Source organism: Suricata suricatta, chromosome X (genome assembly GCF_006229205.1).
Source record: "Suricata suricatta isolate VVHF042 chromosome X, meerkat_22Aug2017_6uvM2_HiC, whole genome shotgun sequence".
Taxonomy (NCBI): Eukaryota; Metazoa; Chordata; class Mammalia; order Carnivora; family Herpestidae; genus Suricata; species Suricata suricatta.
The window spans coordinates 68,205,815-68,230,174 of record NC_043717.1 but is presented as its reverse complement, the minus strand read 5'-3'; the positions used below and the strand labels follow the sequence as shown (position 1 = coordinate 68,230,174).

The 24,360-nt window shown below is 40.5% G+C and overlaps 1 protein-coding gene across 1 annotated transcript; it reads left to right on the top strand.

Annotated features, from left to right (window-relative positions):
• The first annotated feature begins 1,239 nt into the window (after nt 1-1,239).
• On the top strand, nt 1,240-21,820 carry TAF7L (TATA-box binding protein associated factor 7 like). The gene is made up of 14 exons (XM_029929675.1): nt 1,240-1,498; nt 2,108-2,236; nt 4,426-4,493; nt 5,302-5,380; nt 6,664-6,797; nt 7,893-8,019; nt 8,267-8,322; nt 13,879-13,920; nt 14,788-14,854; nt 15,196-15,309; nt 15,731-15,961; nt 16,152-16,264; nt 17,411-17,470; nt 20,978-21,820. The coding sequence occupies exons 1-14, from the start codon at nt 1,240-1,242 to the stop codon at nt 21,044-21,046; spliced, it is 1,548 nt and encodes a 515-aa protein (XP_029785535.1). The 3' UTR covers nt 21,047-21,820.
• Nucleotides 21,821-24,360: the final 2,540 nt, after the last annotated feature.

The following is a 24,360-nucleotide window of genomic DNA, read 5'->3' as shown; positions in this document are numbered from 1 at the left end:
TGACAATATGATAGTATGTATATGACAGGTTATTATCTGTACATCAGTGCTACTTGTTGGATCAGCTCCTTCCCAGGGAGAGAAACCACACTTTTCATGTCCTTTTCCTGCTTGCACATTTCATCCCCTTCTTCCTTAAGAAGGTGCTGGAAATCAGGCAATAAAGGAAAAATTACATATATGTATGCCTGTATCTTACAGGTAATTTTGCCTCCTCCCACGAAACTTTTACCAAATTTTCAACATCTAATAAATATTTAAAATCAAGCCTGGCACGTGAGATTCTCAAGTAACATATATTAGATTATTAAATTTATACGTGAACAGTTACTATATTCCCTTACTCTATCTACAGGGATGCTCCCTGTGACACTTCTGTCAGAGTACTATTTTTATGTATCTACTATTTATATCTTCACTCCCTTTTAATATTTTTAAAAGTAATCTCTATATTCAAATGTGGGGCTCGAACTCACAACCACCAAGATCAAGAGTTGCAAGCTCTACCGACTGAGCCAGTCAGGCGCCCTTCTGATTTTCTTTTTAAGAAAATTTTGAGAAGTGCCTTGGCTGGCTCAGTCTGTAGGGCATGTGACACTTGATCTCTGGGTTGTGAGTTCAAGCTCCACATTAGGTGTAGAGATTACTTTGAAAAAGAAATAAAAAATAAAAAATGTTTTGAAGCAGCTTTCAGTGTTACAAGATAAAAATAATTAGGGAATTGGGAGAGAATATGGTTTTTTAGGATGACAGAAAGAAAATCATATGCCAATAAAGTTCACAGTTGGTAGATTTGGGTTATAAAATAGGTTCTGAGATTCCTAGCAGCCATCACAAGGAAAGTTAATTAAATAATTCACATGGTCTGTATGATTCAAAACATCATTACTCAATTATTTCAGTTACTGACAAAATTGTTTTGATCCCTTTTGGAATCCATCCACTGATGTTTACTCCAATAATTCAGCTTCACGGAATGAAAAAAAAAATCTCGTGTTCAGAAGAAACGCCTGTACAATAATTAGTCTTCCAAACATATTTATCCCTTACAATTAAGTTTAGATGCGTATTAGGCAGTCGATATTTCATGGCTACCATCTCTAACCAGGACTCCTAATGTCTCTAATATTATCCCTCTGTCTTTTAGGAGGATACGTTTGAATCATTTTCTGAACGTTCTGGAACCTCCAAGGTCACATGACTGACGGGAAGCCATTTTACAATTTCCGTGAGTGGACCATGGAGTGCTGTGAGGAAGAGCGTCCCGATTCTTTCGAAAGTGATTCAACACCAACAGCTTTAACATCAGAAGTAACAGGCTTACAAGCTCCCCAAATTCCTGAAGACAACATTGGTGAATCCTTCGCCGACCTGAGGGCCGAAACTGCCAGCAGCGAAGTCACTGAAACTCCTGCCGACCATGGCACCCAAGCCAATGTCGATGGCGGCACCCACGTTGCTGCCAAAACTCCTGAGGAAAAGTTAGTGGAAGGGGGAGGTAAGTGGCGTTAATTTTTTCCCCATTCACAAGTTAAGGGTATTCTTTGGGGGAAGTGAACTGCTAGAAGTTTATCTGAACTGAGACTCCCTTCAGGAGAAATAATGGGTGTCACTTGTGTCCCTGTCCAAAAGATGTATTCTAGTGACTCTCTTGAGGAGAAGGCAAAGGCTTATTATGTAAGAGTAGTTTGGGGGCGGACTGTAGTTATTTAATGGTTTTGTGTGGTGGCCTATTTGTCACCAAGTGAGGTCGTCTCGCAAAGGGAACCTAACGGATTCAATGAGCAACCGAATGTGCCACTCCTTTTACAAATATCACTGTGCACTGGTTACAATCCCGCGGCGGCCCCCAAGGTCGCCTCCCTGTGAAAGGAATTGGTTTTGAAACTTTGTTTCGCGAGGTTCCCGCACCCCCACCTCTGTGCTGCGCTCAGCGCCTTTCAAGCCTTGAAGCCCTGGCACGCGGTGAAGTGGCGGCAGCCTTGAGGCCAGCCGCCTGTAGGGTTGGGACCTGGTCGCGGAGGCGTGGCTAGGTGGGGAGGGGCGGCGCGCGCGGCTCCTACCTGTCGCCACGCAGTCTGCACGCAGCCCGCCTCCACGCTCGCAGCCCGTGAGCCCACCCACGCCCGCCGCCCCGGAGCCCACTCACGCCCCCTCCGGAACCCGTCCCTCCCCACCCCGGGGAAGAAAGGCGGGTTCCCCTCTCTGGTCCTGGCGCGAGTCAGCGGAGGAGCGGGTGAGTCTGGCGGTCAGAGGGCTCCTGGGCGGGTCAGGGCCCAGCTCCCGCGCACCGCATTTCCCTCCCTAACCCCACCGGGACAGCGAGGCACGAAGGGTCGGGCCCCTTGGTCCTAAGGGAGCTTTTTCAGGGAAATTGGACCAAAGCCTAGGAGCTGGTCTCTACCTCGGAAGCTTAGCGCCCCTGGGATAAGGATGGACTGGTCATTGCTTCAAATTGCAGCCAGCGGCTATGAACTTGAGAAAACACCAGGTTAGGCTTGTGCTGACTTGTGCTGCCTGGAGCATGCTGTTAGGCACCCTCCAGCTAGCTATAATTCTAATTCCAATCCTGATTTCGCTGAAACGAGGTGGAGCTGGGGATGGAGAGCGGTCCTGCTTATTTAGTTTAATTACTTATTAAAGAGTGCTTGTCTGAAAAAAAAAAAGATGCCTTTTCTTAAAATATATTGGATACAACCAATTCATTGGGTAGATGAAGGTAACACATTTTAATAATAATTAAAACTAACTTCAACTTGGGTTGTCCATCTTCTCTGAAATAGTTTCAATTCTTTCTTTTTTTTATATTGAGAGGAGTTGCCAGAAAGGCATTGAAATGAACAAAATGCCGTAGTCTTAGTTCTGCTGAAAAATCTGTTATTTCTAATCTAATAAAGACTTGCTTAGCAGCCAGTTCTTCAAATAATCTATTTCTACTCCCAACTTGTGTTAGCAACTGTCCATTCTGTTAGGCAATGTGCCCAGCCCCAAGGGTTTAATTTACTTTACTTTAAATAATTTTTGCTTATGTTCACATTTAGTTTTTGTATCTGTGTGTGTGTGTCTGTCTGTGTGTATATATATGTATCTGTATGAAGCAGGAAGAAAATAAATGGCTATCACAAATAATCTCTCTCCTCATCCTGGTGTCTCCTTTTCCACTGCTGACCTCTCTTTTGCTTTCTATGCCTTTCTGGTTGTTTCTGAAGTCATACTAATGGACTGGTGAATGATTTCACCTTAATAGGGCCTGAGACTAATTTTTTATGTTTTTAAAAAGGGTTCCAATTCTTTTAAGTGAGATTCAAATGGTTTACAGAGTATTAGGCAGCTGTGATTAATTGGAGTATTTAAGATATAAGATTTTAGAACTTTATATATAGCATAATGTCCTTAGAACATAGGGAGAAGACCTTGTCTAATTTCATATACGTGTATTGCTTTCTTTCTGCCTTTTGAGAAAAAAAAATTGTCAGAAGTGTGAACCCTAAAACCCAACATACAAGCCACTACAGATATATCCCAAATAGCTGTAAGATTAAAAATAAAGATCAACTTGGATGAGATTATCCACTTTACAGAAGGGTTTTTTTTTTCATAAAAGGATCTATCTTAGGATTCCTTTAAACAATTTTTTAGGGGTATTTCAAGTAAGTGGTGGTTGCGTGGATTAAATGAAATAGTAGACCTAATGTACTCAATCAAGTGCTTGGCACATAGAATGTACACAGTGAATGTTAATAATGCATAAGTTAAATTGGATTTTATGAAAATCCTTCAAGAAAGTGTCCATTCCATGAACTTAAGTGTACTCATATAGATAGCCTCGCTGTAAGAGCTGGACTCCTAACTTTACCCAGAGTAGTTTAGAGCTGTTGATGCTGACTTTAGAGTCATAGAACCTTCCTGCTCTCCCATGGGTTTAATTCATACCAATCCGTTAAGGTGAATGAAATATTAAAAAATTAAGCTCTTTTTTCCTTCAAATCACTATAGAACAGCTGTACTGGTGGTTTTGGTTGATTCTGGACTTTGATTGGCACTCTTCCCTTCAGAGGCATGTAGTTTGCTTCAGTAGCCACAACAGTGCTGAAGAATTGTAGTCTTTTACCTCAGAGACCAAGAATATCGCTAAGAAGACCAAATCATGTTCCATGACAACTGATACATCATTTATCATGTAACTTGGGCTATCCTTGGAAAGTCTGCATATATTGGAGGGGAGATCAGGTGACTTTTAGAAATAATCAGGTTGTGTCATATAAGGTACTTCAGAGCTGTACACACATCATTTCAGTGAGGGTTGTGAGCAAGATCTTGTGTAATATAACCAGTACCACCAGAAGTGGGCAGCAGAGGGGGCACGATGAGTTTTTGGTCATTTGCTATCTATTTTGTTTTTGCTTTCATGAACTCGAAAACAAGAGATGAGTAAAAGCCAGCATCAACCTCCTCAGGAACTTGAGAACCAGTTTATATTGCGTCTACCTCTGGTAAGAAACCTTTGTATCTCAGACCACGTATCTTCAGTGCATATATATTAGCTCTGCTTGGATTCAGTAGCATTCCTATTTAAGGTAGGCTATAAAAAGTAAGAACATTTCTTTCCCAGGAATCACGTTTTATTAAACAGCCCTATTCTAATGTGTACCCTTTTAGCAGAATTCTTTCATCCTGTACATGCCGCCTATCAGGTAGGTTGATTTCCTAGCAAAGGGTTGTGACAGTGAGGGATCCAGTGACTTACCAGAGGTGCTAACAGCCTGTTCATTGAACAGCCATGATAAGACTCTTTAAAAATCCTTTCTGTCACCTCAAAAGGGGCAGTGAAAGGGACCATCATTATTTCCTCAAATTCATCACCATGCAAGGCTGTTAAAGCTCATCTGAACATTGTGTTAGGGTCTCTTCCCCCATTGATACCTGCATTCAAGTAGTATCTAGTCTAAGAATGCTGTATTAAGGATGGGCTTTGGAAAGGTGTTGCCCCAATTATGGCTAATTAATATACCCAGTAAACTGCAGCTAAGCCTTTACTTAGCAACTACAACTGAAGGGCAGCAGTGAGAGGCAGGAATGTAGGGCTAGAAGAAGGCATTAACTGTAGCTACTAAAAACCAACAATGAGATTAGAGTCAGCCTCATCCTAACTTAGCACATCATATGTCATGGTACATGGCATTGTTCCTAATATTTGGGAGGTTTAAGGTTTTTATTTTAAGGAGGACTCTCTGTGACACATCTATTAGTTGCCAAGTAGACAATTCATCCTTCTGATTTTTCAATCTACCTCCTTTTCAGGAGCATGCATTTACTGTCAGAAGGATGATACATTCTAGAAGTGTTGCCATGAAGGATAAACTAAAAATTGACTTATCTTGTAAGTAGTAAATATGTATTTACCATACATTGAACAGTTACTTTGTTAAGGGATTTCTATATGCCAGACATTATGCTAGATACTAAGGATGGGACAAAGAACAGAATATGGTCTCCTTGACAGACTTTAAGAGAGGCTTAAGTCACTCTCATATCTTCTTTTTGAGGAAAGGAAGTAGAAATTATGTAATTTGAGGTAATTATTATAGTGTGTATAAGGAAGAATTGGCGGGGGGGGGTCAATGGTGGGATTTGTATACTTCTGTTTGTCTCTTACATATAAGCTTTGTGATTTCTGATGTCCAGGGGAATGATAAATGAATGTCCTGTGCTTTGTTTATAAAAGTGACATACCTTTCTCTCTTTTGAATAGTATTTATTAGGCCTTTTAAATACAGAGAAATATATAAAGAAGAAAATTTTAAATGGCCTATAATCCCATCACTCATGTAGCCCTTACTGACATTTTCAAAAAGGTAATGCAAGCTCATGGTTAGAAAATTTAAATAAGACGAAAAAGTTCAAAAAGAGGAGTGAAACCCTCCTTTGCAGTGCCCCAACATTAGTACCAAAGATAACTAATAATTGTTTCTCCTTGAATTTCTTTACAGACAAATTTTTATGCCCAATACCAACATTTAAATTTTCTATATCTTTCATGTTAATTGAAAGAATTAAAGCATCATGTCCAGCATCATTCTACATTTTACTTTTTTCACTCAATATTAGAATATTGCACTTGAATCCTCTTGTGTTAAGGGACGAGGAAAAGTTTGAGACATCTGGGCAGGATTCAGAGTTGTCAGTGTATGAATCTATCTATTCCTATAGTGTATGGATATTGTGTAGAATCTTATCTTGGTGAAGTTAACTAGAGATTATAACTTCAGATATACTAGGACCTTTCTGGGATCACCCTTTCCTTCACTTGACCCTTTGAAAATACCCATGTACAGTGACATAATGAGTGCTTCTAAATGAATGGAGTTTGTCCTTCAGGATAAGAATGAATCATTTGCCATGTCATGCACATTTACTTCACAGTTATTACAAAGAGACTTAGCTACTTTTGATCCATTAGCATAAACTGAGAAAAAAGAACTCCATATACCCTGCCTTATTTTCTCTGGGAAATTACTAATTACATACACAATTCTAGTGTTATGAGAAATAGTAGGTTTTGCTGAAAGGCTGGCCGGTCCCATGTAAGTCTGCATTAAACTCTAGGAAGCTTAAGAGTGCATTGGGAAGATGTTGGCTTTAATTTTTCCTGCCTCTCTTCAGCTGATGGACGCCATGCAATTGTTAATGTAGAAGATGTCCCACTGACTGCTAAGCTGGTTGATTTACCTTGTGTTATTGGAAGCCTGAAAACTCTTGATAAAAAAACTTTTTATAAGACAGCAGATATTTCCCAGGTATGGATGAGTTTTCTTAATGTTCTAGTTCTTACCTCCTTCAAGCAATCCCTTCCTCCCTACTTTTCTCTTTCTTTCAGTACTCCTTTCCACTTGGTGAATGGCTGCTTATCATTTCTAATTCTCAGCTCAGTTGCACAGGAATACAGTGTCATGTTCTGGTTTGGTATTTGATCCATAACTTTTGACTACTTAATTTTATCTGATAGCTTTTAGATTAAAAAAAAGGTTTAGGTTTGCCATTTATGATGATTTTCATCTGAAAAAAATGAGGATCTGGGATCTTCTTCTGAACTTTCTGCTGAAGCAAGATGCTGTTAATCCTGGAGATTTATATTTGTTTTTCTTCATCATCTCAACTGTTGATTTCTTGTTTGCCTTTTAAATCAAAATGCTAAGATTTGTTCTTAACTTATTCGCTCTGCAGTGGTAAGTACTTGAGATAAAAACAAACAAATAAAAACGAAACCTAGAAACCATATACAGTGCTGCAGAGACAGAGAGAGAGAGGGAGAAGGAATATATTTTTTAATTTACATCCAAGTTAGCATATAGTGCAATAGTGATTTCAGGAATAGATTCCTTAATGCCCATTATCCATTTAGCCCATTCCCCCTCCCACAACTCCTCTGGTAACCCTCTGTTCTCCATATTTAAAATTCTCTTATGTTTTGTCCCCTTTCATGTTTTTTATATTATTTTTGCTTCCCTTCCCTTATGTTCATCTGTTTTGATCTTAAATTCCTCATATGAGTGAAGTCATATGATATTTGTCTTTCTCTGACTGACAAATTTCGCTTAGCATAATACCCTCCAGTTCCATCCAGGTAGTTGCAAATGGCAAGATTTCATTCTTTTTGACTGCCCATAATATTTCATTGTACATGTGTGTGTATACACACACACCACATCTTCTTTATCCATTAATTCGTTGATGGACATTTGGGCTTTTTCCATACTTTGGTATTGTCAATAGCACTGTTATAAACATTGGGGTTCATGCGCCCCTTTGAGATAGCACACGTGTAGATCATGATTCATTTCTAATCCAGGATTCATGACCATAGTCAACTTCTTCATCTTTGTTAAATGTAGATGCTTGTGTGCACTGCTGCTGATGATCTCCAGTCTTCTCTGGAAGAACCAGTTACCTCTACTGACCTTAACATAATCATGAAAAATGAAAAACAGAGAGGGAAAAAATATGTCTGGAAGCATGGAAGTAAGTCACCTGCCCCTTGCTCACTCTGACTGACTGCATTTAGTCTGTTGAGTCCTAATTACGTGTGAGCCAGGGACCTGTTACCACACTTAGGTGTTTGGTTCATTAGGCATCCAGACACTCTTAAAGGAACAGGTCATGTCATGAAACAGTGGCTTAAAGCATGACCTTTATCTTTATCAAATTCAGATAGATATGTGACTACCAACAGTCATATATGCATTTCACCATGTTGAATTTATTTTAGTTACTCCACCACTTAAGAATGTCAGAAAGAAAAGGTTCCGCAAAACAACAAAAAAGGTTAGTTGCATGCTATTTCTGTGTTTATTGGGTGGATTTGAAGAGGAGTTAGTTGGGGATTAATTTGTTCACTCAATTATATGTTAAGTAAACATCGATTATGAGCTAAATTCCAAGCACTGTGCAGTAGCAATTGTGAATATATTGTGAACAGAAACAGATCTGATCATTTAGGGATCTGGATGTGTCGAATTTGAAACTTCTGCTAATGCTTTGCTTTCAATTGCAAAATCTATTCTCAAAGTTTATTTATTTATTTTGAGAGAAACAGCAACAGTACTAGTGGGGTAAGGGCAGAGAGAAAGAGAGAATCCCAATCAGGATCCACATTGCCAGCACAGAACCCAATGTGGGGCTCGAACCCACGAAACCATGAGATCATGACCTGAACCAAAATGAAGAGTCAGAGGCTTCCACTCAGGTGCTCCTCAAAATCTAGTTTTAAAGTGAACCCATCTAGAACCTGACATTTGGAAATTGTGGTTCTATGCCTAACCTTACCTCTGACTTGTAGAATCTTGGGCAAGCTACAGGAATATTGTGGCTTGGCTTCTTTTTTAAATTAACTTAAAAAATGTTTTTATATTTATTTTGAGAGAGAGAGAGAGAGAGAGGGAGCACATGTGCATATGTTGGGGAGGGATGGGGCAGAGAGAGAGAGAGAATCCCAAGCAGGTTTCATGCTGTCAGCATAGAGTCCTATTCAGGGCCCAATTTCACAAACCCCATGGTATCATGACTTGAGCCAATACCAAGAGTCAGATGTTTAACTGACTGAGCCACCCAGGTGCCCCTTTAATTAACTTTTTATTTTGAAATAACTGTAGGTTCACATGCAGTTGTAAGAAATAAAAAAGAGATGTGATGTACCTTTTATCCAGTTTTCCCCATTGTAATTTTTGGCAAAACTATAGGACAATATCACAGATAGGAAATTGACATTATTACAATTCACTAATCTTATTCAAATTTCTCCAGTTTTACTTGTACTCATGTGTGTGTATGTGTGTGTGTAGTTCTATGCAGTTTTTTTCCCATATGTATGTTCATGTATCAACCTACACAGTCAAAATACTGTGCAGTTTTGTTACCACAAGTATCCTTCATATTGCCCTTCTATAGTCACATTTACCTCCCTCCTACCCAACTCCCTTCGTCTCTAACCCCTGGCCATCACTAGTATGTTCTTCATCTCGGTAATGTTGTCACTTTGAGAATGTCATATAAATGGACTCATACAATGTGTAACATTTAATGCTGGCTTTTTTCCCACTAAGTATAATTCCCTTAAAATCCATGCAAGTTGTTGCATGTATCAGTACTTCCTGTTATTGCTGAGTCATATTCCAGGGTATGGATGTACCCCAGCTTGTTTAACTGTTCACCCATTGAAGGACATCTGGGTTGTTTTCAGTTTTTTACTCTTATAAATAAAGCTACGTGCAGGTTTTGTGTCAATATAAGTATTCATTTCTTTGGGATAAATGTGCAGGGGTGCTATTGCTGGGTTGTATGGTACTTGGATGTTTAGTTTTATGAGAAACTACCATACAGTTTCCAAAGTGGCGGTAACATGGACTGTGGAACCTCCACAGTTTTCCAGAGCAGCTGCACCAGTTTACATTGCCACCAACAGTGTAGGAGGGTGCCCGTCTCTCCACATCCTCACCAGCATCTATAGTCTCTTTATTTATTCATTTTAGCCACTCTGACTGGCGTGAGGTAGTATCTCAGTGTGGTTTTGATTTGTGTTTCCCTGATGATGAGTGATGTTGAGTATCATTTCATGTGCCTGTAGGCTATCTGGATGTCCTCTTTGGAGAAGTGTCTGTTTAGGTCTTCTGCCCATTTCTTCACTGGGTTATTTGTTTGTTGGGTGTGGAGTTTCGTGAATTCCTTGTAGATTTTGGATACTAGCCCTTTATCTGGTTTGTCATTTGCAACTATCTTTTCCCATTCTATGGGTTGCCTATTAGTTTTCTTGATTGTTTCCTTTGCAGTGCAGAAGATTTTTTATCTTGATGAGGTCCCAATAGTTCATTTTTGCTTTAATTTCCCTTGCCTTTGGGGATGTGTCAAGTCAGAAATTGCTGTGGTTGAGGTCAAGGAGGTTGTTTCCTACATTCTCCTCAAGGGTTTTGATGGTTTCCTGTCTCACATTCAGGTCCTTCAGCCATTTTGAGTTTATTTTGGTGTATGGTGTAAGAAAGTGGTCTAGTTTCATTCTTCTGCATGTTGCTGTCCAGTTCTCCCAGCACCACTTGCTAAAGAGGCAGTCTTTTTTCCATTGGATACTCTTTCCTGCTTCTATTTCACCTCTTTTTCTCTCTGCCTCGTCAATCTTTGAGGTGGCTGCCTCCATTTTATTATTCACCTCACTTATAGCCTTTTTTTAAATTCGTCACACTTATTTCAAAGTTCCTAGTCATTGTCTCGTTTGCTACTCTGCTGCTTTTTTCAACCCCAGCGATCAATTTTATGACAGATTTTTAAAATTTTTGTTCAGGTATGTTGTTTAGATCTGTTTTGAGCAGTTCTGTGGCTGTGACTTCTTCCTGGAGGTTCTTCAGGGGAGAGTTCCTTCGTTTTTTCATTTTGGCTAGTTTTCTGTCTCTTGTCAGTTTTGAAAATCTCGTAGTGCTCTCTGCACCTGTTAGTATTACTCTGTTAAAGGAGGTTTATTGACTGTCCAGGGCCTGTTATTTCAGGAAATATTCTTTTAATGGTGTCTCTCAGTTTCTCTTGTTGTGCCTTTGATTATTTTATTTCCCTACTCAGTGATATTTTGGACTCACCGTCATGCACACTTGAGCTTATTTCTTGAGGTAGCACTGAGAAGGAAAAGAGACAGACAAACACAGAGGGAACAGAAGCATGCAAACACACAGACTAATCAAACAAACAAATTGAAAGGGTGAAGGGAAGAAAAGCAAAGGGAGAGAAAGAGAAGAAAAGAAGAGAAGAAAAAAATAAAGGAGGTAGAGACAACAAAGGACAATGGACAGTCTAAAAATGTATAACCAGTCAAGGGGAGAGATAAGGATGAGATAAGGGAGAATATATCTGGATGGCAAGAGGAAGAAAAAAAAGAAGAGGGAGAAGGGAATAAGGAAAATGAGTAAATATTTAAAAAAAATTTTTTAAAGTAAAAAGTTAATAATAAAAAATAAGTACAAAAAAAAAGGGCAGCAGCTCCCCCTTGCAGATAGGCATGGTTTGTTGTATGTAGATCTAGGGGGCCGCTCTTGGAGGCCCCGCGTGGTGGTTGCAGACGATGAATGGCCGTGCCCCAAGCTCTGCTAGAACTAAGCGCTGCAGGCCACTCTAATGAGTCTGATCTCCTTGTGCTGCAGCTGAGCCAAGTTGTATTTTCCAGGCCCGCCTAGTTTCAAAATCCTAGTCCCTGCACTTTCATGCTACCACAGATGAGATGTACTTGCTTTGGTGGCAGGCTTCTTAGCTGGGATCTCATAGGGGGAGGGAGCAGTGTCTCTTGGTGCCTGCCGGGATTTGCACTGCCGCTGCCGTAGGCGAAGTGCACGCCCCCACAGATGCCACCGCCAAATTCCAGCCCCCAGCCGGGATCGCGTAGGGGGAGGGAGCAGTTTCTCTTGGTGCTGGCAGGGATTTGCACTGCCACTGCTGGAGGCAAGGTGTGCTGCAGGAGGTGAAGTGTGTGCCCCCACAGACGCCACTGCCAACTCCTAGCCCCCAGCTGGGATCACGATCGCATAGGGAGAGGGAGCAGTTTCTCTTGGCACAGGTCGGGATTTGTGCTGCTTCTGCCTGAGGCGCAGGGCACTGCCGGAAATGAGATGCATGCTCCTGCAGCCATAGCCAAAGCATGCGCCCCCACCTCCACTGCTGCCAACTCTCTGCTAGGATTGTATGGGGTGGGGGCTATTTTTTTCCCTGTTGGCACCTGGGATTCGGGATTTGCAGGGCCAATGCTGGAGGCGAGATGCGCTGTGGAAATGAGGTATGTGCTCCTGCTTCTGCAGCTGAGGCGGAAGTGCGTGCCCCTGGGGCCGTCACCACAGCCACAGCCGCTGCCACTGTGGTGGCTGCCTACTCCCTGTCGGGATCGCGCAGGGGTGGAGACTGTTTTTTTCCTTGTGCCACCCGGGTTCGGGATTTGGGCTGCCCAGCGGTTATATATATAGTGAGAGTTTTTCTCTCCGTACCGGGTTAAGTTCTTTATCTCTTGTCTAGAGACAGTACTATGAGTGTGTTCAGTTTCTCTTTCTCTTCCCTTTGTCTCTCAGGGGCTCCATGCGCTTACCCCGTGTTGGGCTGGGGCTCCCACCTCCCCTGCCCTTCTCGGGCTGGCCCATTTCCCAATCTCCCCAGTTGGCACTCACTCACTCAGGCATCTTTGAGGTTGTCTTCTTTCTGGAGTCTGTATCTTCTCCTTCCACTCTTGCAGATGAGAGTAATGTCCTTCTCAGTTCAATAGATGGGGCAGACCAAGTTTACAGAGCTCCCTTCCTCTCCGCCATCTTCAGATTTTTCCTTATTTAATGTTTATTTATTTTAAGACAGAGAGATAGAGACTGAGTGGGGGAGGGGCAGAGAGCGAGGGAGACAGAGAATCCCAAGGAGGCTCCGCACCTTCAGCGCAGAGCCCAGTATGGGATTCGAACCCATCAACCATGAGATCATGACCTCATCTTAAATCGGGAGCCAGGCACTTAACTCACTGACCCACCCAGGTGCCCCGACCATATCTTTTTTATCCATTCATCCATTGACAGACACTTGGGCTCCTTCCATATTTGGCCACCTAGGTGCCCCTATAGATTTTTCCTTTTTAGGATCTTTCTATGGTGTCAAGATTAAGAACCCTTTGCAGCCCAGATCCTGAAAATTTTTTCCTCTATTTTTTTCTAAAAGTTTTACATTTTACACATAGGCCTGAAATCAATTTTTGAGCTAATTTTTGTTAAAAAATGTGTTGTTTAGTTCACAGTTCATTTTTTTTTGCCTTTGCATATCTAGTTGCCCCAGCACCATTTGTTAAAAAGACTCTCCTTCCTCCATTGTATTGTTGTTTTGCACCTTGTCAAAATCAGTTGAGCATTTTTGTGTGTGTATGTTTCAGCATTCCCTATTTGGTGCCATTAATCTATGTGTTGATCCTTCTACTGATATCACAGTGTGGCTATATAATAAGTCTTGAAATGAGGAAGACTCTACTCATTTTACTTCTGTCAAGATTGTTTTAGTCATTCTAGAGCCTGTACCTTTCCACATAAATTTTTGAATAAGTTTGAAGTTTAGAAAAAGTTTTCAATGTCTATAAAAATCTTGCTGGATTTTGGTAGGAATTGCATTGAATCTATATATCATTTCGGGGATAATTGACAGCTTTGCTGTGTTGATTCTCTCACTCCATGAACATGGTTGCCTAGGGTTTTATACTGTCAGTCAACAGTATTTATTGAGTGCCTACTAAATGTAAAACTATGTTGGGAATAATTTTAGAATCCTATACGCTTTAGTGAAGTAGAACAGTTGTAATAATAACTTCATTGTTTGTTGTGTTTTATTTCACAGGTCACTGATTTCAAACAAATTGAAGAAATAAGCTTTCCTGAGGTAGAGCAATCATTATATAACTTTATTGTTTACCTAATTAGTGTGCTTTATTTCATAGCTCATTACTTTCAGGCAAATCAAAGAAATCATAAGGGTTACTTTTAAGCCTTCCTTTTCATCTCTAACTGCCACTGCCATAGACATACACAAAATTCATTCACTTAAAAATGGATTCATTGTTTAATGCCTGACAACTCCTAGAGGAAAGGATACAATTTGTCCTGTGACTCTCTGTATTCTAATCTGCTTTTTTCTCTGATACTTATTTTAAGAGCCATTGCTTGGAAGCCAGGATTCACTTTTACCAGCGGTTGTTTGCAATTGCTTATTCCCCCTCAAAGTTCTGATTTCTATTCATGGCATGACAAATTGGTTGCTGTGGAGATAATTGTCTAAAATTGGATTTAAGGGAGAACATGTAGCTAAGACCCAGTTTTTATAGGAAAATCTTTAATAATAAAGATGTGGGAAAGTGATCTCTGGGAATTTGGATCTTTAAGCTAAATTACTTCTAAATAACAGGGAATTGTAGTTCTTTGCCAGTATGGGTCAGGGCAAATAATTAATAACTGAGACCTAAGGGTTGTGCTTCTGAGAGAAGTCTTTAACACAGAGTTGCAGATCAAAAAGATTAAATGAATCAAGTTAATTTGTTTGAATGGGAAAAAATAAGCTTACCATACAAAAACCTAGACCTGGGTCAAAGATTTCTTCATAAATAGCATTAATTAAAGTAGAAATTTGATTTGGATGGATGTTAAAGAGACCTAATTATTTGAATTCATTTATATGTAGGAAAAGGGCATTCCTGCAAAACACGGGGTGTTAAATGACATTACTGATATCCCCTCCACCACATTGGTTCAGTACATTGAATCTCCTGATGTGGAAAAGGAAGTGAAAAGACTACTCTGTTCAGACGCTGAAGCTGTCAGTGCTCATATCCTTTTATATTAAATATTTTCCTTGTAGCCTGTTCCGCCCCACATGTACTTGTTGACAAGTACTAATTGTAATAATTTTGTGTGTGCTAATTTTGGTGTGTAGAACTTCAGAGTTTTGGAAATGTTATTTCCTAGCTAGGAACAGTAAATTCACACGACAGAAATGTATTTACTTGTGTAATTCAATAGAAAGTACTTCTTCCTACTAGGAATCCGGATACAGATGGCTTGAAGTTGGACCAAATTAAATAGCACTTTCAGCCAGAGAGCCTCTTCCCTTTCAACTGTGCCTTCTTCTTTCTGCTTGTTCCTTGACCACCCCTCCTTTCAGGATGGGAAGTCATTGCCGAAGATGAAACCCAGGAAATAGAAAGTCAAGGCTCTATTCCAGGCTTTGCAATGTTCCCAGGAATAAGTGGCTATAAGCAGGGTCATTTTTCATCAGGTATGTTAATAAAGGCAAAACAAGAACTTCAGAGAGGGCAGGTGTTGACTGTGTGAAAGACCATTCTCTGGAGACTCACAGGCAATTACAGAAAAAGGATGCCTTGGCCATTCTTTCCCCTTCCTTCCACATTCCAGGGGTTTTAGACTGTTCTAATCTCCTGTCAGTCCCTGATATCCTAAACTCCTATGGGCCCTTAGATACTCTAAATGTCTTGATCACTGAATACATGAATGAATGGTATTGTTTTGCATTTCCTGCCATTGTTTAAGGAAGGGAAGGATCTTCCTGTGAGAAAGTTATTTATAAAACTTATTGGTTGCTCAGTGAATTTGAGGGGAGGGAGGATAACTGCAACTCGAGTGGGAATCATGTGAAACGATTTAGATAGATTCACCTTCCTCTTGCTTAAAACCAACAGAATATGGTATACTTCCAGAGATGTTCAGTGGTTCTGGAAGCAACAGTGATGATGAGGATGAGGAAGAGAATGAGGATGATGAAGAGGATGAAGAGGATGATGAAGAAGATGACTACAATGATGAGGATGAAGTTGAGAAAGATTATTATGAAGAAGATCTGGAAAGGGAGCTACAGGCCAAGTTCTTTGCATCTGGCCAGTATGAGGCAAAGGAAGGAGCCAGTTCAGCAGGTAAGTTATGGGAAGAAAATCCAAAGGGGTGGGACAGAGTGGTTGGCAGTGCTGAAGATTGACTCGAAACACATTAGATGCAGAGCTAAGATTGAGAAGTGATGGCCGAGAGGTGGAGTTTTGGTTGATTTTGATCTCGGTCCACTAGTTTGGGCCATGTTTAGATAAAATTTCTGTCTGCCTCTGTTAGTTGGGGATATTCAGAAGCAGATTCAGTACGTGGAGAAAAAGCTTCAAGAGATTCAACGCAAAGCACAAAGACAGAGAGATCTCATAAAGAAAGTGGAAAACCTGGTGCTCAAGGTAAATTCTTGTTGACTGGGATAAAGATACCTCGATATCTTACTGTCAAAATCCCATATTTGTGTTTCTAATTGTATCATCTCTGTGCAGCATTTCTATTCATTTGTTGACCTAAACAACCTCTTAGAAACCCCTAATAAGATATAGCCCTATTTCCTTTTATCTGAGTAATTTTGATCATCTCATGTAAGCATTTTTGGGAAGAGACCAGGAGACTTGAGATAATGATGACCAATATTGAGCATCTGTTATGTGAAAGGCACATAAGAGCTAAACATTTTACATGTATCATATCATTTCATGCTGACATTCCTGAAATACAGGTACTGTCACTAATCCTATTTTATAGATAAAGAATTGCAATTCAAAGAGGTTAAGTGACTGGCAGTAAGACATAAATTGAATAATGTTGTTTGTACCAAAATGTATTCATTGAAGTAAAAGAAAATTAATGAAGTTCATTTTTAAATGTTATGATGCATGCCTGAACAAGAATAAATATCTTGCTTGATTTTTATTAATACATATTTCAACAAAAGGAGAATGTACATTTAGGCCATGTTTGTAGTGAGGGGAATTCTGAAGCATCTAGGAAATTCCTTGCCAGATTTCATTTTCTGGGGAGCTGTAGTCATCAAAATGGAGCAACTCGACACAGAACTGTTTAGAACCTATTTAGAATGCTGTTCTTTACATTAACCAAGTGAGATAATAGATGTGCACACACTTTGAAAGATACAGGTATAAGTTATTATTGTGATATTGCATGGAGGACTAGTTAGGAGTAATAATATTCTGCCCTAGCGCAGGGAAATGAATAAGTCTGCACCAAATTCCAAGCCAGCTTTTTAATAGGTTACCACAGTCAAGGGTTTGTTCTAAACTAGAAAAAGGTAACATTCCAAAAGGCATTCCAACCATTTATTTTAGGGCAAGAAAAAAAATGTCATGCGTAGGTTTATAAAATCAAATCAGATGGCTCTGTAGTTAGGGGATGCATTTTTTCACTCTGCATACTTTAAAAAGAGGGTTCTTTTGTTATGACTGACAGTTTTCTTATCAAATTATTTGCCAAACTCTTTGTCTCACTTGGTTCTCTTTTCCTTTGAGACTCAGAATTCATCATGTATACAATTTGTTTTCCAGAGACATTTATGGTCTGTGCTGGAGCAGCTTACGTTACAGGAAAAAGAAAAAAATGAGCAGGTGAGAATTGTGTTTTTGAATCAACCAGAAAGCATTTGATACAAAGAATCCCCCACCCCACCCCCAAAGTCATTTCTGGCTGTTTTTTTCACAGGAGCAGTAGTGGCCAAATCTTCTAAATGAGGATAGCAGGTTGGAACAAGGTTTTTGCAAAAAAATTCACTCATTCAGCAGATACTGAATGCCTATTAAGTGAAAAGCACAAGATGTTCATACCATGTTGAATAATACAGAGTACTTGTCCTCATGGAGTTAAGTGTCTAGCAGGGAAGATTGACAGTGAATAAATTAACATACAAACAGAGAAGTGCAAATGGCAATAAAGTGCTGTGAAGTAGGAAAAAAAAATCAGTGGTGCTATTTGAATAAAAGGAGTCCTGAATTAAATGGAATTACATTAAAATGATTGGCCTTTCCGAGGAGGTCATACTTAAGCTTAGACCTAAAAGGTAAACCCAGGTGAAGAGGAAATGGGGAGCCTCTTGGGTGGAGCATATGCCAGGTCCCCCATAGGGGAAAGAACGTGGCCTCTTTGAGGACCTCTGGAGTATTTAAAGCAAGAAAGAGCATGACTTAACATAGGGTTGGAGAAGTAGGCAGAGGCCATAGTGTATGGTCCCTTGCAGGCCATGACAAGGAGGATGGGCTATAGTCTTAAGTGTAGTGGGAAACCCTCAAAGAGTTTTAAGCTGGAGAGAGTCACATTTACTTTAAACTTTTTAAAGAGCTCTCTGATTCTTATCTAGAGAACAGTTTATAGGGAGGCCAGTTAGGAGGCTGTCTGGTAGTGTAATAAGAGAAAATTACAATTTGAACTAAGGTGGTGGCAGTGGCTATGGAAAGAATATATATATATATATATATATATATATATATACACACACACACACACACACACACACACACATATATATATATTAACTGCAATAAAATGCTCTTATAACTGCTTTGTTGAGATATAATTCACATACCATACATTTAAATTATAGAGTTCAGTGGCTTTTAATATATTCACAGAATTGCCTCACCATCAACACAGTCAATTTTAGAACATTTTCATCACCCCCAAAAGAAACCTGTATTCAATGCCAGCACTCCCCATTTCTTCTGAACTTCTCCCATTTGCCAGACCAAGGCAACCACTAATGCACCTTGTTATCTACTTTCCCTATTCTGCTTATTTTATCTAAAAGGACATTTATAATATGTGGTCTTTTGTATCTGGTTTCTTTCACTTAGTATAATGTTTTCAGAGTTAATCCATGTTGTGGCATGTATCAGTAGTTGATTCCATTTCGTGGGTGAATAATATTCTGATATCCCATGTGTGTAAGGATACACACACACACACACACACACACACGGTGTTTTGTTTACCTATTCATCCACTGATGCACATTGGGATTGTTTCCGCTTTTTAGCTATCATGAATAATGCTGCTACAAACATTCATATATGAGAGAATATATTTTAAAGGTCGAATGGTTGGGACTTGTGTCAGTTATTGGATGTTGAAGGAAGTGTTAAGGATGCACGCCAGATTTCTGACTTGAACAACTGGTTTTTTTAAAGCCACAAGAGAGTGAGAAGAGTGAAAGAGAAGAAGATAATGCGCGATAAGTGAGGGTCAGGTAGCTGTACAGAAGATGTATGCTGGCTTTAGCCCTATAAAATTGAGGGTAATAATTGTAAAGGAACTGGGGGCCATATGATGGATTTAGCATGGGGCTCTTAAGGTAGAGACACCAACTCCCAGCCCCACCCCCCATACAAGCAAGGCCAGCGGAATTCTGTATATTCCCTTCCCCTCAGCAAATCACTTAACCAAGTACCGCTTATAAACAACCATGTGAACAATTAATGCCAAATTGCTTTAGCACTCACCAAACATCTTTGTTTTCATCTATGTAAATAATATTGGGGAGGGCTATTTTCAACATGGAAATGTAGCTATAAACTTTATTCACTCACAGTCCTTTATGTTATTAGTTCATTTATTGCCTACTTGAAGCTAGGTTCTACAGGGAGCTACAAAATGCTTACAACCCAGTCTCTACCTCCAGGCAGGGAGAGGTCCATGAGAGGGACAGGACTGTAACGGAATGAGGGCTTACTTTTGTCCATAGAGACTAGGGAAGACTTCATAGAGAAATGCAGTTTGCCTGGAGCCTTAGAAGGTAGGGTGGGGTTTTAATAAGGAGACTGGGAAAAGAGGGCATTCTGTATAGAAAGTAGAATGCATGGCGACTCCGAGGTGATGATGACAGGCTAGAGTTGAGAGTTTTGGTGTAGGCCATAATGAGACACCAAAGCCTTTTTACCTGGGCAGTGACTCAGGAAGATGCCTCTGCCAGTGGTATGTAGGAGAAAGTTGAGTGGAGAGAGATTAGAGGAAGATGCAAGTGATGGAGGAATCAGAGCTTAACAGTAGATTGGATTCATGGGCCCAAAAGGAGAACAAAGGGGAGTCCAAAGCCTGAGTAACTGGAAAATGGTTAGCCACTAACAGAAGACAACAGGAAGGGAATTGTTGGGCATAGGGGATGGAGAAGATGATGAGCTAAATTGGAAGCACGTTGAGTTAGAAGCACTTTTGAAAATGGGAGATTGGAGAGTGGCTCACACAGAGAAATGATCATTGAAGCTGTGGAGATAGATGAGTTCGCCAAGTTGACTATTCAGCAAGAAGTCCGGACCTGGGGAAGAAACTTTCTTGAGGGGGTGGTGAGAGAGAGCCCACAAAGGGGAAAGAACTTGAGCAGTCAGTGGTTGTAATCACATCGGCACTGGAGTGTAAAGAGCCTCTAAATTACCATAGAAGCAATTCTTATAATTCGGTAGGTGATGTGCGGCATAGGATCACTTTCTAATGCTCCATTCCTTTCATTTCACAGACTGAAAATCTACACTGGTATGGAGTGACCTAAGCTGAATAATACTCAAAGCCAGTCTCTGTTTCAAAGACAGTATACCTCTATATGTTATTGGCCACTTTGCCATTCCAAGTCAAAATAAACACATCCTACACTACAGAAGGCTCAGGACTTCTAACTTAGAAAGAATAAAAAAATAAGTGTCACATCATCAGGCTCCTGATCGGTCAGGTCTTTGGTTTGCTTTCCAAGTGTATCAGAACATGGCAAGAAGCAGCAGCTAAGACTTGGTTTAAGATCCATTGTGTTCAGTAGGACAAAAGGCTATCCCAACTGCTTTATTTTCTCACTCTTCAAAAATGGCTACAGTGATCCCTCTGTACTCTTCTAAGAAATACAAAGTCTTAACAGCAAGCATATTTAATTTTAAAGCTTCCTTTTAGAAGTTTGGTACAGTAAAAGACAACATCATGCAGTGTTGTGCGTGCATTCTTGACACATTGCAAGACTCAGATAACTTTATAAAATACAAATTACAGTAGTTCTTTTTGGTTCATACAAGTAAATTCTAGATCAAGTAATGGAACTTAAGATTTCAGAACAATTTTTCTTGTTTTTCTGCCTCCCCCTACAGCTCATTTTCCTCCAGGAACAATTGAAATCGATTTTGGAGAAGCAAGAGAGCCTTCAGCCTGGCCCATGAACCTTGGATTCACTATCCAGACTGAAGACTGGATGAAATTGTATGTGTTTCTGTCCCTTTCATTGCCTTCTGCTGAGTCACTTGTTATTTGTTTACCTGAAACTTTTTCTGCTAGTCACATTTGAAGTTGATAGCTGTGTAGAAAGAGACAGAGTATAAAAAAGTAGTAGACTTAAAATTCCAACTCATTATGGACCTTCCCTTCTCTTTATCAATTTGAGAATTGCTTATATTGCCTCTGTTCTGTTGGTGCCATCAAATGATTCAGCCATGCTTGCCAAAGACAGATAGTCTAGCCTAAAGGCCATACAGCTGGTTTGCATATGTTTTCAGTTCCCTTCTTCTATTTTAAATATTTCCTAAACCATGGAACAAATCATTTCTCCCAAAGGCTAGGACCTCCCACAGTGATTTAAGTGCCTACCTCCCAGCAGTTAACACCACCAGCTTGTGTTCTGTCTCTGTTAAGGTAATAGGGGCTTCTTTCCTGCTCAGGGACAATTTCTTGGTGCTGCTGTCTTTGTTCTGTTATGTTTTTAGGATTGTGTCTGGTTATTATTTGCCAGCTAAGAGAATAGATAGAACAGAGATGAAATTCTGAGTTGTTATCTTTATTCTGAGCCTCTTCATCCTGACCCCCATCATAAAAGGTTAGGAAAAATCAAATGTCTATGATGCCCACCCTGAGTGGGTTTGGTTTTTTTTTAGCTGTATTGTTAAATTTTTCTAGTCTGTGTTCTTTAAGCAATAAATAAATTCTTCATTTTAAATGGATTGCTGTTACTTTATTAAACCGCTACCGTGATGAGTACACTCCTATCCAAAAGGAAACTAGAGAGATAAGCAATAAACTCTACCATCAGGAAATGACAGAAGATGCTGTCAATACTGGGGCATCCTTTTAAAGAGCTCTCGGGCTAACTCCTAATGAACTAAGCAAATCATCTCATATTAACCATATACCACTGGTATTTTGAGAAAGCATCTAGAGAAGTGATAAAAATGCATTTACTTATGTTGTAGTGGAAAGTACACAGGGTTGGAATCCTGGGCTTTTCTATTCACCTTGAGCAAGTCTCTACACCTCTTGGAGCCTGTTATTTTTTTCATCTAGACGTCAAGGATGATAATGCTTATGACCAAGAGGTATGCAAGGGTTTTCTGGAAGTAGTCCACCTAGTCTCAGGTCTTGTCCCAATTGATGGAGTCAGTGCTGCTCTAGGAAATGAACTCCCCTAGTTTTCTGTGCCACTTATAGTGCTCCCATTCCAAGCTCAAGGTAATAAGCCAGGGGCAGTGAAGTTCAGGTCAGTATGTACGGGCAGGGCCTGTAGAGGAGGATGGAAGATGGAAGGGATGCTGAGGGCAAATGTGGGGAAGAAGTGGGACTAAGGAAGATAGACCGCTAAGGGCAAACAAAATGAAGTTAAGATTAGGAAGGAAGCTAGAGGGCAGCTTGAAAACCAAAATGATATTAAAACAAAGATTTCCTCCCCAGAAATCCAGGCTTTAAAAGATGAGAAGTGGGAGAAAGGGACTGTTAGAGGCAGAAGGTGTAGGGGAAGAGGCAAGGTTTGGAAAGAAGACAGGCCTTTCCAGACGAAGGAAGGCAGAGGAAGGCGCCTGGGTGGCTCAGTCAGGTAAGCATTTGACTCTTGGTTTTTGCTCAAGCTGTGATCTCATGGTTCCTGAGTTTAAGCCCTGTGTCAGGCTCTTCGCTGATGGCACAGAGCCTGCTTGCGATTCTCACCCTCTCCCTCTCTTTCTGCCCCTCCCCTGTGCGTGTTTTGTCTCTCTCTCAAAATAAACAAATAAACAAAAAAAGGAAGGCAGAGGGGCTGGAGCAGAAACAGATAACAAAGCATCCTGAGGATGTGGCCGGAGAGACTGAGGCTAGTGAGGGTGGCATAGATGCCACAGGTGGCATCTAGAGGTGCTAGAGATAGAAGAGCCCTAGTTCAGCCACTGTCCAATACTACAGCCCAAGAGCAGCTAGAACGCTGTTGAGAAGCAGGTTGGAAGGGAAGACAACAGGAAGGGGCAAGGGTGAGTACATGTGTCTTCGGTGACCTTCCATTCGCTCTGCTACCACATCTTACTGTAAGCCAGGGTAACTGCTTCACTACTGCCTTCCAGTCACCCAAGGCTTACTGCCACCTTGACTCACCACTTCACCCTGACACACACACACACACACACACACACACACACACACACACACACACACATGATACCTCGTGAAGTTTTCTTTTTCTACAGCCCAGTGATTCTAAATTTTGCATATTACAGACCCACGCTGTCCAATATGGTATCCACTAGCCATATGTGGGTTTTGAGCACTTGACATTTGGCTAGCTCGAACTGAGATGTGCAGTAAGTGTAAAATATACACTGTAGGGGAACTCGTGCCCTGCTGACCTTGTGCTATTAGCATAGGCCATGTAGGCAAGGCTCAACTGTTGGCTGACCCAGGCCTCAGCAGAATGCCCTGTGATCCTTTAGGAACATGGGAAGATAGGCAGTCTCATGAGAAGTCAATACAAGACCATTTCCCACCTCCCTATCTTGAGGGAGGCTTCTGGGAGGCAGATGAAACTGCCTCCCTCATTCAGGTTAGGCATGGGACTTTCTGCCTGTGGTACAACCCCCAAAGGGTATAGCTGCAGGCCATAAAATTGCTTAGCTGCACTGTGGAATTGGCCACTAGGCAATAGGGTGTCCCACCATCCATGTTCTGTGTCCTTGGGCCTCTTTTGTTTCAGTGGCATCCTGTGGAACAATGGATGCAGGGAGGTGATACCATTGCTGATCTTGCTTTGGCTGTCTTCTATGAGTAGTAAATTGTCTGGATCTGTGTAGGTCTCTTGTTTCTTTCCAGCTGAATTTGTCAGCCTGTTTGACGATTTCTAAGACTTAGTTTTAAAAAGAAGGACTATAAAATATCTTATTGTATTACATTGATTCATGTTGAAATGATGTTTTGGATATACTGGGTCAAATGTTAAAATTAATTTCACCTGCTTATTTTTTTTAAAGTTTATTTATGTTTTGAGAGAGAGCAGGGGAGGGGTAGAGAGGTGAGGGACACAGGATCAAAAGCAGGTTCTGTGCTGACAGCAGAGAGCCTGATGTGGGGCTCGAACTTACGAACCACAAGATCATGACCTGAGCAGAAGTCAGATGCTTAAAGAACTGGGCCACCCAGGTGTCCCTCACCTGTTTATTTATTTATTTATTTATTTATTTTTATTTTTGTTAATTTTTTTATTATAGTGTTAATATTTTAATGTTTATTTTTGAGAGAGGGGGAGAGA

Coding starts and splice junctions, on each gene's coding strand:
- TAF7L (XM_029929675.1), top strand. CDS start 1,240: ATGGAGTGCTGTGAGGAAGAGCGTCCCGATTCTTTCGAAAGTGATTCA. Junction 1,499..2,107: donor AAAGTTAGTGGAAGGGGGAG/GTAAGTGGCGTT, acceptor CCACGCTCGCAG/CCCGTGAGCCCACCCACGCC. Junction 8,020..8,266: donor ATATGTCTGGAAGCATGGAA/GTAAGTCACCTG, acceptor AATTTATTTTAG/TTACTCCACCACTTAAGAAT.